At 41.9% G+C, this 15,865-nt stretch overlaps 1 protein-coding gene across 3 annotated transcripts; it reads left to right on the top strand.

The window, feature by feature from the left end:
* The first annotated feature begins 586 nt into the window (after nt 1-586).
* On the top strand, nt 587-9,381 carry LOC149284978 (uncharacterized). Of its 3 annotated transcripts, none has more exons than XM_089495960.1 (4): nt 587-666; nt 3,729-3,898; nt 4,737-4,857; nt 8,027-9,381. In XM_089495960.1, exons 2-4 carry the CDS (start codon nt 3,827-3,829, stop codon nt 9,094-9,096), a joined length of 1,263 nt encoding a protein of 420 aa, XP_089352086.1. In that variant the 5' UTR covers nt 587-666; nt 3,729-3,826; the 3' UTR covers nt 9,097-9,381. The 3 variants fall into 3 exon arrangements, with proteins under 3 accessions (XP_089352086.1, XP_089352085.1, XP_089352087.1); XM_089495959.1 differs by lacking the exon at nt 587-666 and adding an exon at nt 3,373-3,437; XM_089495961.1 differs by lacking the exon at nt 587-666 and having other exon boundaries at nt 3,818-3,898; nt 4,703-4,857.
* The last annotated feature ends 6,484 nt before the right edge of the window (nt 9,382-15,865 follow it).

Genomic DNA, 15,865 nt, shown 5'->3' with positions numbered 1-15,865 from the left:
CCCTCTATTTTGGGGTGAAGGAAGGAAAGAAGGAAGGGAGGGAGGGAGGGAGGGGTCTGAGGAAGGGAAGCAGGGACACAGGGCCAGTGGGAGGCTGGGCTTTGGGGGCTGGGACAGAGAGGTGGCGAAAGAGACCCTCCCTTTGGGCCCTAGCTGGGGAGGGTCCCAGCAGTCCTTGCCTCCCCCTTTGGGAAGGGAGACCCCCTCAGCCCCCTGGACTCACTCCTGCCACTCATTCCTGGGACTCAGAGGCGTTTCCTAGGCATTGTCACCTTCTGCCCTCCCTGGCCATTGGCACTGACCTTTCCCCATTGCCTTCCCTCTCTCAGCCCTGTGGACCTCCTCCTCCTTCGCACTCAGAGCAACCCTTCTCTACGGCTGAGGAGACGGCCTCTGACCCAGGGAAGCTCCGGCCATAAAGGACTGCAGAAGAGGCCTTTCTTGGGCTGCAGGAATCAGGGTCTTTGTACTGAAGGTAGGCCTTTATTCCTGGAGCTGAAAGAGGACTTTGTTTAAATCCTTCAGTCCAGGATTGTGTGGAAGGGCTGCAGCTGAGAGACTGAGCCCATGCTTTGCAGGCATAAAGCCCCAAATTCAGTCTCTGGCAGCACTGTCTTCCCAGAAGGTGGAAGTGAGATTTCCAGACCCCAGACACACAGTGCGCCAGTGAGTCCTTTGTGTGGGGACTGTGTGTGTCCGTGTTGTTTGCTAGAGCTTTGTGAGGTATTTGTTCCACTGGGTTTTTAAAAATGAATTTACATATCCCAAAAACGAGCATAATCCAGGATGCAGTCTTCCCTCATAAACCTATACAGAAGAAGCAATGGAAATCCAGAAGAAATTTAGATATCTAAAACAAAGGAATTTTGAGCAAGCAAACAAGCCAGGAAGATGGCTTGCCAATAAAATAAGGAAGTTAAAAGAAAGAAACATCATTAAACAAATAAAGATTCAACATTAGCTACTGGCCAAAATAAAATTACGAAGACCTTCCAAGAATTCTATGCTAAATTGTATAAAGGATCTCAAACCTCTAGGGCCAAAATAGAGGAGTTTTTGGAAAAAGCTAACTTAAAGCCACTTTCAGACCAACAAAGAAATATATTAAATGGACTGATCATAATAGCAGAAATCATCGAAGTAATAAGAAAAAGTTAAAAAGGGGAAAAGACCAGGAATGATGGCTTCACTGCCAGTTATTATAAAGTATTTGAGGATCAACTGTTAATACCACTGAAATTAATGATAAATGCAATCAAAGACAACCATTATCCTAAAATGTAGAAACAAGCTAATATAACTTTGCTATTAAAAGAAGATAGAGATGCAACTGAGATAAAGAGCTATAGGCTAAATTCCTTATTAAATATGGATTGTAAATTATTTTCTGTGATTTCGGCTGATAGACTAAAAAAAGACTGGATTCATAAGGACCAATCGGGATTTCTCCCTCACAGACAACTCAGTGATAACATACAAAACATCTTAAATATAATTGAATATTTTGAAAGGCACAACGAAAAAAACTTGCACTTATCTTTGTCGATTTAGAAAAGGCCTTCAATAACATAGGATGGAATATGCTATTTGCAAGACCTGAAAAAATCTAAATAGGAGCTTTTTATTTAAGATGGATAAAGGCAATGTATAAAGATCAAAGAGCCAAACAAATTGTTAACTATAAAAAAAGAAGAATTTAAGATTTCTAAACGTAAATAGCAAACTTTCCCACTATCACCCTTTTGTTCATATTGATCCTTGAAGCACTGAATAATAGGATAAGATTAGAAAATAAGATCAATGGAATAAAAATTAAAAACAATTGAGTTTAAAATGAGAGTCTTCTCAAACAACATTTGCATTCCCTGGAGAACCCAGAAAAGAGCATAAGAAAATTGATGGATGTAATAGTGGAATTGGAATATGTTTCAGGACTAAAAGGAAACAGAGACAAAATAACAATAATGACAAAAAATATGGGAGAAAGGAAGAGCAAATCCTGGAAGAAATTAGTGGATTGAAAGTGGGAAAGAAAGTTAAATATCTAGGAATAAATATAACAAATAAAAACTCACATCCATTTCACAATAACTATGAGACACATGGAAGGAAATCAGAAAAGACCTAGAAAAATGGGGGAAATTACACTTATCGCTATTAGGAAGAATATCACTCATCCAAATGAGTTTCCTTCTTGAAAGGCTGTTTCTGTTCCAAGCGATACCCATCATCCAGAATGAAAATCCATTGAATCAATGGCAAAAGGAAATCTCAAAATGTATTTGGAATTAAAAAAGAGCTAGGATAAAAACGAAAATACTTTGTGATGACAAAAGTAGAGGAGGTCTGGGTTTACCAAACTTAAAACTTTATTATGCTGCTTGTTGTTTAGTTTGTATTAGAGAATGGGTTCTGTTAGAGAAAGAACAATTGTTATGTCTGGAGGGTGAACATTTAAGATTTGGGTGGCATGGATACCTAATTTACGGTAAAGAGAAAGTTCATAAAGAAAGCAGAAATCATTTAGTAAGAAAAGCTCTTTTGAAGATCTGGGGGAAAAACAAGTGTAGAATAAGCCCAAAAATACCTTTATGGTGTTTGCCACATGAGGCTATTTTCGGGAGGAAAGGTATCCAGAAAACTAACTGGTTAAGATACAAGGATGTACTGAAAGAATCGCAAGGAAAACTAGAGATCAAAACACAAGACGAACCTAAAGAATCTGGCCTAGATTGTCACTGGTATCTTTATCGTCAAATGAGGGAGAGGTTTAAAATAGATGTGAAATTAGAAGGAATACAAAATGAAAAATGGGAATTGTGGAAGCCATGCTCCATGTTCATTCCATGCCTGATGAGAGTGTTGGGTGCGAGGCATTGGAGAAGCATCCAGCTGTGTTTCTCTAGCCAGAAGCCAAAGGAAGGCATTCTCCTCTGAGGGTCACTGGGGAGGTCAGGAGGTTTCAGCAGATGATGCGCTCATTTCACATCTAGCTACAGGGACATAGCCAGGGTCCTCTCCAATTCCCCATCCCCTGACCCCCCTCCACTCTCACAAGGCATGGAGTGTCAGGACCATGGTGAACAGGTCTGAGGAAATGACAGGCATGCGGCCACTAGGGGGAGCTGTTGTGGAAGTCATTGACAGCTCTAGTAGCAGTTAGATGTGTCAGCATTTAAACAGTGCACCATTGGAATGTTGATGCAACTGTCAACTGTCATTCTCAACTGTCACTGAGGAAGAGTCAGACAGTGTGTGCCTCAGAGTGGGTTGTTACTGGTGTGGATGGTGGAGGGTGTCGAAGTATATAGTGTTGTACACAGTGGAACCTCTTATATGAATAAAAGCCTCATCAGAGAGAAGATTACAGTGTCTCTTTGCTCACTGAGAAAGCGACAGGTGTTTCTTCAGCTCACAATCAACTGACTACAGTCAAGGTGCAGAGTCTGGCTCCATACGTTAACGTGTTGCCTCACGTGTTGCACAACATAGCAATGTCAAAAGCGTTTTAACATGGAGAATGTTGTGTAGGGGAGCTGCAGTGAATCTATGATAGGTCCAGATGGCTTTGTTTGGTGAAGAGGGAGGAAGGGGACGCCCACCTCTGCATTGGCTCAAAGGAGGCATATGTCACCTGCGTATCTCACCAGCAGCATGCTGTTCTTTGTGTCTTTGAGTGATGCAGGGTTTCTTGACAAACCAAGCCTAACCCTAGTCTCTTTTCTCAGGAACTTCATCTCGGCTTCCTTGTACACAGCTTTGGGGCATATTTTTCTGGAAGAGAACCAAGTCCAGGACACCAGGACCCCCGCCCCCTGCCCACCTAATGGCCAACACAGAGGACAAGCGGAGGGAGTTGGGCTCCAAGAGAAAGAGGCTGTCCAAGTACAACTCTTTGGTGAGTCGCCATCCTGAGTATTAATTTCATTTGTGTCACTGCAGGGCCAGTTCATGAAAGCAAGTAAAGAACATATTGTCCCAGTTTGGCAGAGAATGTCCTGGTTAGCCCACTTTTTCAGGGGCTTTCAAAAATGTCCCGGTTTCTCTCTCCTCCTCCCACATTCTCCCTTCTCCTCAGGTCTCTTGGGTTGCTGAAAAATGACTTCCAAGGGGTTTGCACCCCATCTACTCAAAAGGGGGGAGAGGAGAGGAGATAAGTTGCCAGGGTCTTCCTTTTTGGCTCAGGAGGTGGAGGCAAAAACAAACTACTGTGCCCTTCATAGCTTGTGTGATCTTCCTCATAAACAACTTTGGTCATCCTCTCCATCTTCTGGTGTTGCTTGTCCACATGTGCCTTGCTTTTCCTGTCTGTGAAATGTTGGGGATATGGGAGACCATCTCTGGATCTAAATTGGGGGTGGGCCCAGTGGCCCTCAAGTCCAGAGTGCTCCCCAGAACTGTTTTTTAAAAATGAAATTTGCCTCTGAAATTTGGCAAGAAATTGCTAAATGCACCATAATTCTTTTGTGGATAAATGTACTAAATGTGTTGGGATAGTCAGTATCCTAATCCATCCTCTATATCCCAGCCATGGCCTAAATTATATTGTTTATTATATTGAAAGTATTCAAACCAAATTGATCTCAAAGGCAGTAGATTTTTTTCTTGTTGACAGAATTTAAAGTTTATTTCCTGGACTGAATTCTGAAGTGATGAAATAATATTTGGGATGAACCATGTGCTTTCCTCCCCTTTTATTTAGTCACTATCTGGATGAGGACTATTTTCTATTTCAGGTGACCTTTGCAGATGTGGCAGTATATTTCTCCGAGGATGAATGGAATCTGTTGACGAAGAAACAGAAACATTTGTACAGTTATGTAATGATGGACAATTACGAGAATGTGGCTTCTGTAGGTAAGGAACCTGAATCCATTGCTCTTTCTATAAAGACTGAAGGCCCTTTCATACTATATTATTGTGTCGCTTTGGTTGTACTAGAATTATAGAATCATAGAGTTGGAACAGACCACAAGGGCCATCCAGTTCAACCCACTTCTGCCATGCAGGAATACACATCCAATCACCCCCAAGAGATGACCATCCAGCCTCTCTTTAAAGACCTCCACCAAACTCTAAGGGAATATATTCCACTGTCAAAGACCTCTTACTGTCACAAAGTTCCTGCTAATGTTTAGGTGGAACCTCTTTCCCTGTGTCTTGCATCCATTGTGGTGTCTCCTTTTCTCTGTAGCAACAAAAAGCAAGCCTTCTCCTTGTACAAAATGACAACCTTTCAAATACTTAAAAATGGATATCATATCCACTCTTTATCTTCTTTTCTCCAGGATAAACATAACCACCTCTCTAAGCTGCTCCTCATAGACCTTGATGGTTTCCAGACCCTTCACCACTTTGGTTGCCCTCCTTTGGACATGCTCCAATTTGTCAACATCCTTTTTGAATTGTGGGGCCTGGAACTCTACACAGGATGATTCCAAGTGAGGCCTGGCCAATGCAGAATACTTCTCTTGATCTAGAAACTATTCTTGTATTGATGCAGCCTAGAATCACATTGGCCTTTTTAGCTGCCGCATCACACTGTTGGCCCATGTTCAACTTGCAGTCTACTAGGAGTCCTAGATCCCTTTCAAGCCTAATTTAATTGTGATAGCAACATCCTGTAGAATATTTGAATCTGTAGTTCAGTGAGGCACTATTGCTCTCCAGTTTCTAAGGATTCTAAATACTCCATCCTAAACTGCCTAACCTAGGATTTTGTGGAAAGAAGCCATTGACATTAATGCTTTTCACACCCAAATGGTATTCAGCACACCCTTGAGCAAGTTTCCTACCTTTTTTGGTGCCTCTTCCATCCTTTTAAAGCTCTGGAGAGTCTTCTTGGGGGAAAGATCTGAGCAGTGGCTCAGGGGGGGCACAACAGTGGTAAAATGGCCTCCACTTCCCCAAAGGGATGCTGTGAGATGCTGAAGAGCAGAATATTATTTCATTCTGCCCCCCCCCCCCCGGCAATACAATGTAGGGTTGCCCCTGAGATCTCCTCCAAACCCCATCAGTAGTCCATGCCTGCCTTATAAATGTTTTAAAGCTGTTTTAAGGCTGCTCCCTGGCGCTTGACCCTCACCAAAATTGGAGTCCAGGTCCCAGCTCCTTTGCTCTGCCTTTGCCAATGAATTATTTGTATATTGATTATCCTGCCTTTCTCAACAAATGGGCCTCAAAGTGCCCCTTTTATGTATCACACTCTGTGGGTATATGTCTGTGATAAAGAGACAGACAGAAAGTGAAAAATTGAAAGGCAGGGAAGAGATGCTGAAAATGAGATGCTGATGGGCAAGAAAGAAGGTTAGATTGCAGAGGGAGAAAGTGAAGGGGATCAGGCCTCTGGGAGCCAGGAGGGGAAGGCAGGAGCAAAGCCAGGATCGCCTAGCTCTGTGCGGAGAGGAAGGGACCCCTGGGAAGGGCCAGGTTTCAGTGAACTGGTTTTAGTGAACTATTGAGAACCGGCTCAGGTCCTTGTTTTCAGACATATTAAGTGGTTTTATTTAGCAATTATGAGTAATATTTAGGAAGGAAGGAAGGAAAGGAGGACACAATTAGAGAAAAAGCACTTTTATTTTCTAACCTGATCTTGCTTAGCTGCATTTTTCGTTCCAGAGGCCCTTTGTTACCCAAAATGCTGGAGTCTGGGGAGGACACTTGCAAGTGCTATGCTTTGGGGGGGGGGGGGTATTTGGTACTTAGCCCAAAGAAGAGACATAATTTTGTTCAGGCAACAGTGACCTCGGAGGTCAGCCCAACTATACCAGGCACGCAATCTCACATAACTCCAGAGGCATTTCAAATGGGTTTTTATGTTTTATTTAGGGAAAAAGCAAAATACATGCACGCACGCACACACACACACACAAGCATTCATACATACACACAAGATGTAAGTAAAAAAGGTGGGATTGGTGAATAATGTAAAGCTATACTAATGGTAATACATTTCCTAGAATGTTCTTGATTCGAATTGCTGAGGGTCCTGCAAGGGAACAGAAAGTGGTTTTGTTGAGTATATTGAGGCGCTTAGCCATGTAAACCAACAGAGTTTCTCTCTGCAATGGGACTGACGCCAAAGAACAATAACTATCGGGGTGGACATTTATACTGAAATTGTTGCTTACAGACAGAGACTGAGAGTTCAAAATGGTTTAAATCGCTTTAGTATGTTTCCTGGGTGGGGAAAGAATTGTCTGAATCCAAATTGAATGCAACGGATGCTTGATGCAAATACCTCAGACAAAAGGGATTAGCACACCGGCTCTCAGGTCCTTCTTGGCTCTGAATTCCAGTCCTGTTCATAAGCCAATGTACAGCGCGATCTGAAAGCAACACTTCCAGATTCAGCTCAACAATAACATAGCAGAGTATGGAAACAAATATCCAGATATAGGTTTTGGCAATGCACTGACTACTGTCCACACTTAAAAGTAACTCACAGACACAGTTGATTTCACCCAAGTCCTTGGAGGTTCTCTATCCTGAGTTGCAAAATAATACAAATCTTTGCAAGCTCTCTGACTTCCATCAACTTCACAATCTCTTGTATACACAACTCCAATCCAGTCTACACCAATCTGCAGATGAGCCGTATAGTGTATTGGTTGTGAGTCATCTGGGGCAAAAGAGCATGAAGTGACCTCTGCAGTTAGATTGCATCATGCTTTGGGCTCTGACTCAGTACTCTATGGCAGTCTCACAGGAAATGATGGCACTTGTCAATCAAAATATTTTAAATCATGTTTAATGGAATATTTTTTCAACAGCCCTTTGACTATCTGCTTCGTCCAATTCCCTTAAGGCAGTTCTACTACAATCTCTTCTTTGCTCCTGTCAGTAGGGATACAATTGTTCCATGGATTTCGGGACATCTGCAATAGTGTCATGCTCGGGTCACTCTCACCAACTTTATTAATTTAATATCAAATAGGGAGGGTTCAGCAAGGGCTAAAAATTGGGGTAACACCCTCCTCTCTTAATTCTGATATTCATTCTTGACTGTGATTGTCCTTCTTTACAGAAGAACTTGTGAGTCATGAGAGAGTCCACACAGGAGAGAAGCCATACAAATGCCAGCATTGTAAGAAAGGTTTTTCTTCAAAGTCACACCTAGTGAGACATCAGAGAGTCCACACAGGAGAGAAGCCATACAAATGCCAGCGTTGTGGGAAAAGGTATGCCTACAAATCAGTCCTTGTCATGCATCAGAGAATCCACACAGGAGCAAAGCCATACAAATGCCAGCATTGTGGGAAATGTTTTTCTTGGCAGCCACACCTAGTGACACATCTGAGAGTCCACACAGGAGAGAAGCCATACAAATGCCAGCATTGTGGGAAATGTTTTTCTCGGCAGCCACACCTAGTGACACATCAGAGAGTCCACACAGGAGAGAAGCCATACAAATGCCAGCATTGTGGGAAATGTTTTTCTCGGCAGCCACACCTAGTGACACATCAGAGAGTCCACACAGGAGAGAAGCCATACAAATGCCAGCATTGTGGGAAATGTTTTTCTCGGCAGCCACACCTAGTGATACATCAGAGAGTCCACACAGGAGAGAAGCCATACAAATGCCAGCATTGTGAGAAATGTTTTTCGTCAAAGTCAAATCTAGTGAAACATCAGAGAGTCCACACAGGAGAGAAGCCATACAAATGCCAGCGTTGTGGGAAATGTTTTTCTGAGAAGTCAAGCCTAGTTAAACATCAAAGAGTCCACACAGGAGAGAAGCCATACAAATGTCAGCATTGTGGGAAAAGATATGCCTACAAATCAGTCCTTGTCATGCATCAGAGAATCCACATAGGAGAGAAGCCATACAAATGCCAGCATTGTGGGAAATGTTCTTCTTCAAAGTCAGACCTAGTGAGACATCAGAGAGTCCACACTGGAGAGAAGCCATACAAATGCCAGCATTGTGGGAAATGTTCTTCTTCAAAGTCAGACCTAGTGAGACATCAGAGAGTCCACACTGGAGAGAAGCCATACAAATGCCAGCATTGTGGGAAATGTTTCTCTCAGAACTCAAGCCTAGTGAAACATCAGAGAGTCCACACAGGAGAGAAGCCGCTCCAATCTCAGCAGTAAACTAACATTGTTTTTGTCAATAAGAAATACAAAAAGGATATTTTCAATCCAATAATGCAAAGAAATGCCCTTGTGATTTTGTGTGTTACGTTTGTCTGTCTATATGTCTGTTTCTGTTTTAAAGTTATAGTTTGTTAAGTTTAATTGCTATTAGTATAGATAATTGCTTCAGGTTATAAACTTGGCTGGGGATTATGGGTCATGGCATAGGTCAGCTAGATAGGGGGTGCTGGGATTTTTTTTACAACTGGCTAGAATAGTTATGGGAATCATAGCTTTTGGAAAGTGTGGGATGTTGTCTGAAGAAAGGTGGGGGCAGGTATTAACAGAAAAGGGTCTAGTTTCTGGGAATGGCAAAGGGAGCCTTATTCCCTTTGGGGCATAGACTGTGTGACTATGGAGGTGGGGGCTAGGATTGGAAGAGGGTGGGTTTTAGGTGTTGGGGTTTCAATGTATTCTTTGTCTTGGGGAGGGCAGTTCTGGTTTAAACACTGAATTTCTGATGTTTTCTCAATAAAGTTATTCGTTGTTTCAATGTGTTGGACTCTTTGTTGTACAGAAGTTCTGAATTTACACAAAATACACTTTTTTCTCTCATCAGTCCTCAGCTCCATTCCCAGCCATAAGCAGAAAAGAGGCAAACACACACAAACACATACCAAACAGACAGATAGAGCTATATGTACAAAGCAGAGCCTTCCTTCCTTCCCTTTCCCTCCTGAGTCCAGCTCCTCCTTGGGCTCCATTCTGGCATCCTCCAAGTCTCCTCAAAGGAAGGAAGAAAGGAAAGAAGGGTGCACTCCTTCCCTTTCCGCAAAGGCTGTCAACAGAATAAGCCTCAGCAGCAGCAGCAAGGCCCTGGTGATCCCTGCGCATGCTCAGGAGGGGCCTTTGGGGCATGTGCACATGCTCAGGCCCTGAAGCCATTGCTGCCCTCACAGTCTGTTCAGAGGTAGAAAGAGATGGAAGTGGAGGAGAGAAATGTATGAGAAAAAGGGGGCAGGGGGCACTTGAGGAGAGGCATGGCCATGGGGGGAGAGGGCAGGGTCCTTCAGATGTAAAAAGGGCTTTGAGGAGCCCCTCCCTCCTGGAAAGTGGGGCAGAGGAGAGACTCTCCCTTCCTTCCTCCTCATTTGGGGGGAGATAAGGGCTGGCAAGCCCCCCTCTTTGGTCTTCCAATGGGGGCACCCTCTTCATCTCTGGGAAGAGGGGAGGCTCCCAGTCAAAAGACTTTTGTGACAAATAAAAAGCATCAGCATAGGCTTCAATAGCATTGGAAACAACAGCTTTCTGGGGGGAAGGGGTTTTCCCTGGGGGAAGGGGGCTCTGTCTGTGGGGGAGAGAAGAGCCCAGATATAGGCCAAAGCCAAGAGCTGGCAGACGGAGGGAGCTCAAAGCCCCTTCTGGGGAGAGGGATACCCCCCTGGCAACTAGGCTTAGAGGCCCACAGGATCTGAATTAGCCCCCCCCCCCCCCCCCCACACACACACACATCCTTTCCTTACCCTTCACAACAACCCTGCAAAGATCAGTGATCCTCCTCTGGGAACATGCAGAAAGGACATGGAAGCCATTGTTAGTTCTTTGCGTGAAAGTCCCCTTCCTTGAAGGGATGGAGGTTAAAGGAAGGAAAGAAGGAAAGTGCCAAGGGAAGAGATGGCATAAAGGGGGCTGCTGAAAGACAGGAGGCATTTGGATAGGACTCCCTCAGCAGCCATTTTGGGAAAGAGGGCTCTGCCTCTGGACAGAGAGACGGAGAATGTGCTCATTTGGGAAATGTTAGGGTCCCTCTATTGGGCCACATTCTCCTCTGCCCTGGAGCCTTCTTTTGAAGCCCCATAGACAGGGAAGATCTAGACCATGCCCTCCCCAGGAAAGGAAGCCCCCTCCCTTTGCAGGCCCCATAGACGGAGGGAAGATAAGAAGATGATAAAGAGGGGAAATCCCCTGGAGTGGATGGATTTACAGCTAGATATTATAAAATATTTCAAGGGGAACTAGTGGATCCACGATATAAATGGTTTAATCCTATTAATGCAGAGGGGATTCCAGACTCATGGGAGCTAGCAAGTATCACTTTAATTCCTAAAGAAGGAAAGGACAGCTTGTTAATGACTAATTATAGACCAATAAGTTTGCTGAACAGTGATTAGAAGATATTCACACAAATACTTGCCAGCAGACTGAAGGGAATTTTGAATTCGACAATTGGGAAGGAGCAATAATCATCCAATGAGGAAATCTTTACTACTCACTTGGAACAAGATTAAAAAGACATTTTATTTTAAGTTACCACTTCGGACTTCGGTCCAGAAGGCACTCTTCGGTAGATGGATAAGCATCAGTAATTGGCTCACTTACAAACATTGGCTTAAGAAGGATCAGTCAGGGAATTGGCCGATAAGATCTAGGTAAGATATTAACAAGGATGGACATAATATACAGTGGTTTAATTCCTACCAGCTAAAACAAAGATTTCTGGTGGACAACAAAACAATAGGGATTGAAGGTAAACGAATTGGATGATTTGTTCTGGCAACCTGATAAGAAAAAGATATCCAAATGACACAAACTACTGTTGAGCAGGAATATGGAACAGGAGACTGTAAAAGAGTATATGGGGAAAAGGGCGCAGGATATGGGATGCAAAATTGAAATGGAAGAATGGCAAAACGCCTGGAATAGAACAAATAAATTTACAGTAGAGCAGGATCTAAAAGAGAATCACATGAAAATAATGAACAGGTGATATTACACCCCATGGAAGCTAAACAAACCTTATAAATTAGCACAGGGGAATTGTTGGGGGTGTGATTGTAAAAAGGGAAACATCTATCATATATGGTGGCATTGCAGGGAAATTCAGAAACTTTGGAAGAAAGTACATGACTCAATACAGCAGATATTGGGAATAAAATTCCCAATGAGCCCTAAGTTGTACTTACTCCATATAACTTCGATTTTAAGCCCTCAGGACGAAAAACAATATTGGAGGATTATATTATATCTTGTAACAGCCGCTAGAATTGAAATAGCAAAGATTATATAAACGTCAAATTTGTAATGAAGATTACTATGTATTGTGGAAAGAAAAGATAATATCTGGGGGAATATGTACAAAGGATTTACATTGAAAAGGGGAGGGAATAATTCCAGTTCAAAATAAAATTGGTATAGGTTAAGTATGAATACAAATAGAGAATTATGGACTCTCATCCATAGGGTCGCCATGAGTCTAAATCGACTTGAGGGCAGGTAAGAACAAGAAAAGATGGAAAGACTAATTAGCCAGAGATAAAAGAGGATTATTTAAAGAAAGAAGCTAGCTGTCGCTTTAGGTTTGGAAGTTTATTCTAATGTATTTTGCATTTAGAATTATATGTATCTATGGCATTCCTATGTATGTATGGTAATTTAACTGTTCTTCCTTTGTTTGTTATAAGTTATATGTATTTTTAAAAATTCATCTTTATTTAAGTTTCCAAATACATAAAACACGACCAATACATAATCCAAATAAAAATTGCTTGTAAAAGCAAATCTGAGTCTTGACTGGTCATTTGGGACCCTCTTAAGTCTTCCTTTTCCGTCTTCTGAATCTGAGCCCATTTGAATGTCCTTCGCCTTGAAACCTCCCTCCGAAATATGAAGTCTAGCTGTGAATTATTCTTTTACAATTTAAGTAAAAAAAGAAAGAAACTGCAATTTTTCCATGCGATTTTACATAGAAATTTTGTCTACTTCTCTTACTATTTTGTAAGGTTAACAAGAACTGAAGAAATATATATTTATACAGATGTTTACATCAGTTTCATTGCATGGATCTCTCTCTGTTGTTTTTAATATACACAGCGAGTCATTCAATCATCCTCTGTTGACCTGGGATTTATATAAGAAAGCAAAAAGAAACAGAATATGCTTATATTCAATTTATAACATGCATAGCATAATATTCTTAAAGATTCTTAAATTTCATTCTCCCAAATCCATTGAGAACAGTAAAAAGAGAGGACTTTGATTATTCCTCCACTAGCGACAAGTTTAATTCCCATTCTTTTCCCCACTTTATCAAAACGTTCTTCCACTCCTCTTTTCTTCTGCCTTTATCATGATTTTGGGCTATACATGAAAGTCTATCCAATTCCCTGGACTCATTTACTTTCAGCATCCAGTTTCCCCAAGTTGGTCTCTTATCAGATTTCCATCATTTAGCTATTTCTGTTCTTGCTGCCGAAACAAAATAAAGTAAAATACTCCACGTTTTGTTTTCTTCTTTTGAATTTAGTACCGAAGTTATATTCAAAAGATACAACTTTGGGTTCATTGGGAATTTAATTTCGAGTATCTGTTGAATGGATTCATGAATCATTTCCCAAAATTTCTGAATTTCATCACAACCCCACCACATATAATAATAATAATAATAATAATAATAATAATAAATGTTATTTATATACCACTTTTCCATAAAGATCAAAGCGGTTTACATAGAGTGGTAAAGGGTAGCCTTTCTGTTTTTACATCTCCAGCAGTTTCCGTCCGATACTCTATACATTTCTTTTCATTTTCCAGGGAGTAAAGTACCATCCATTCAAGTTATATGTCTTTTAATACAATAAAGATTTAAAAAAGAAACCTTCTGGGTGACCTTGGGGAAGTCGCACTCTCTCAGCCTCAAGGGAAGGCAATGGCAAAGCTCCTCTGAACAAATCTTGCCAAGAACAACCTAGGATAGCGTCGCAATAAGTCAGAAACCACTTCAAGACACACAACAAAAACAACGGTTGTTTTAATGGTCAGAACCTGCCTTGTGTCCCAAATCAGGGGAAGCAGAATATGAATGAAAAAGGCAAGACTAAGAAGGGGTCCCAAATCCTGAGAGCAGCCCCCAAGCAGCCCTCTCCTGCCTTCCCCCCAAATGCACCTGAGAGTTTCCTGGGACAGCAACCAGGGCCTCCCCAGAAGATCCCAAAACCAGGGCAAGTTTCATGCAGGAAAGTAGAGGAAGACTGGCTGCAAAATATGTATCTGGCACATTTTTTGAATGAGGAAGAACGAGAGTATCTCAGATAAGAGCCTGCTCCGTTGTGGCTGAGGAAGACCTTTTGTCTTGAAATGTCCTCCATCAGTTCCCAAAGACAGGGATAACAGCACTTTATTCAGTTTCATATCATCTATTTTAGCATGTCACCTAGAGCAGATATATTGGAGGGAGTTTGTGTCTTGTAATTGTTCCTTTTGTTGTTTTGTTGTAGCCCATTCTTAATTATATGTATTGTCATTGTACTGAAGCCTTTGTGTACCTGTACTCACAATTGCCCTTGTTTATATTATTTTTTGTAGAAGTCATTAGTAGGTTATTCATAGTAATAAACTGAAATTAGTTTTTACATTATCGTTTAGATGTTATTCTGCATTACATCAGTATGTTATTCAGACTAGATAAATTGAAGCTGATTTGTGTACTGTAATTGTTTTTTGTATGCATACCTTTTCTTCTCATTACATAGCATTACTTTCTTATTACATGTTTCACGTTCACTTAGAATCAAAGAATCATAGATTTGGAAACGAGTACAAGGGCCATCCAGTCCAACCCCATTCTGCCATGCAGGAACTCTCAATCAAAGCATCCCCAAGAGATGGCCATCCAGCCTCTCTTTAAAGACCTCCAAGGATCACTGCACTCCGAGGAAGGAGTGTGTCCCAATGTCGAACAGCCCTCACTGTCAGGAAATTCCTCCTAAGGTTGAGCTGGAATCTGTTTTCCTGGAGCTTGCATCCATTGTTCAGGGTCCTAGTCTCTGGAGCAGCAGAAAACAAGCTTACTCTCTCCTCAATATGACAACCCTTTAAATATTTAAACAGGGCTATCATATCACCTTCTCTTCTCCAGGATAAACATTCCCACTCCCTCATATGGCATGGATTCCAGATCCTTCACCATTTTAGTTGCCCTCCTTTGGACACGCTCCAGTTTCTCAATGTCCTTTTTGAATTGTGTCCAGAACTGGACACAATATTCCAGGTGGGGCCTGACCAAAGCAGAAAAGAGTGGCACTATTACTTCCCTTGATCTAGACACTATACTTCTATTGATGCAGCCTAAAATCACATTGGCCTTGTTAGCTGCTTCATCACACTGTTGGCTCATGTTAAACTTGAGGTCTACTTGGACCCCTAGATCCCTTTCACACAGAGTTTCATTCATCCAGGTGTCCCCCATCCTATATCTCTGCATATCATTTTTCCGCCCTAAGTGCAGTACCTTACATTTCTTGGTGTCGAATTTCATTTTGTTAGCTTGGGCCCAGCTTTCTTGTCTGTTCAGGTCATTTTGAATTTTGATCCTGTCCTCTGGGCTTTTAGCTATTCCTCCTTGTTTGGTGCCATCTGCAAATTTGATAAGTATGCCCCCAATTCTGTCATCCAAGTCCTTGATAAAGATGTTGAATAGCACTGGGCCCAGGATAGAGCCCCACTGGACACCCCACTGGTCACTTCTCTCCAGGATGAAAAGGAGCCATTGTTGAATATCCTTTGGGTTCGGCCGGTCAACCAATTACAAATCCATGTAACAGTTTCCTTGTCCAGCTTGTTTCATGTTTTTGTTTTATATACTGTTTAATTTGGTTAACTGCTATTAAGAGACATAGCTATGAGATTCTATGATATCGGGTGCACTATAAACCTTTTAATAAACAAACAGGTGTTGCAATCCTATATATACATATTATCAGACATAACTCCAGAGAGTATTAGCCTTTTG

This window comes from Sceloporus occidentalis, unplaced genomic scaffold, assembly GCF_023333645.1.
Source record: "Sceloporus occidentalis isolate IW3139 unplaced genomic scaffold, rSceOcc1.0.p SCAF_86, whole genome shotgun sequence".
Classification (NCBI taxonomy): domain Eukaryota; kingdom Metazoa; phylum Chordata; class Lepidosauria; order Squamata; family Phrynosomatidae; genus Sceloporus; species Sceloporus occidentalis.
The sequence above is the reverse complement of the archived record's forward strand: the minus strand, read 5'-3'. Positions and strand labels throughout refer to the sequence as shown.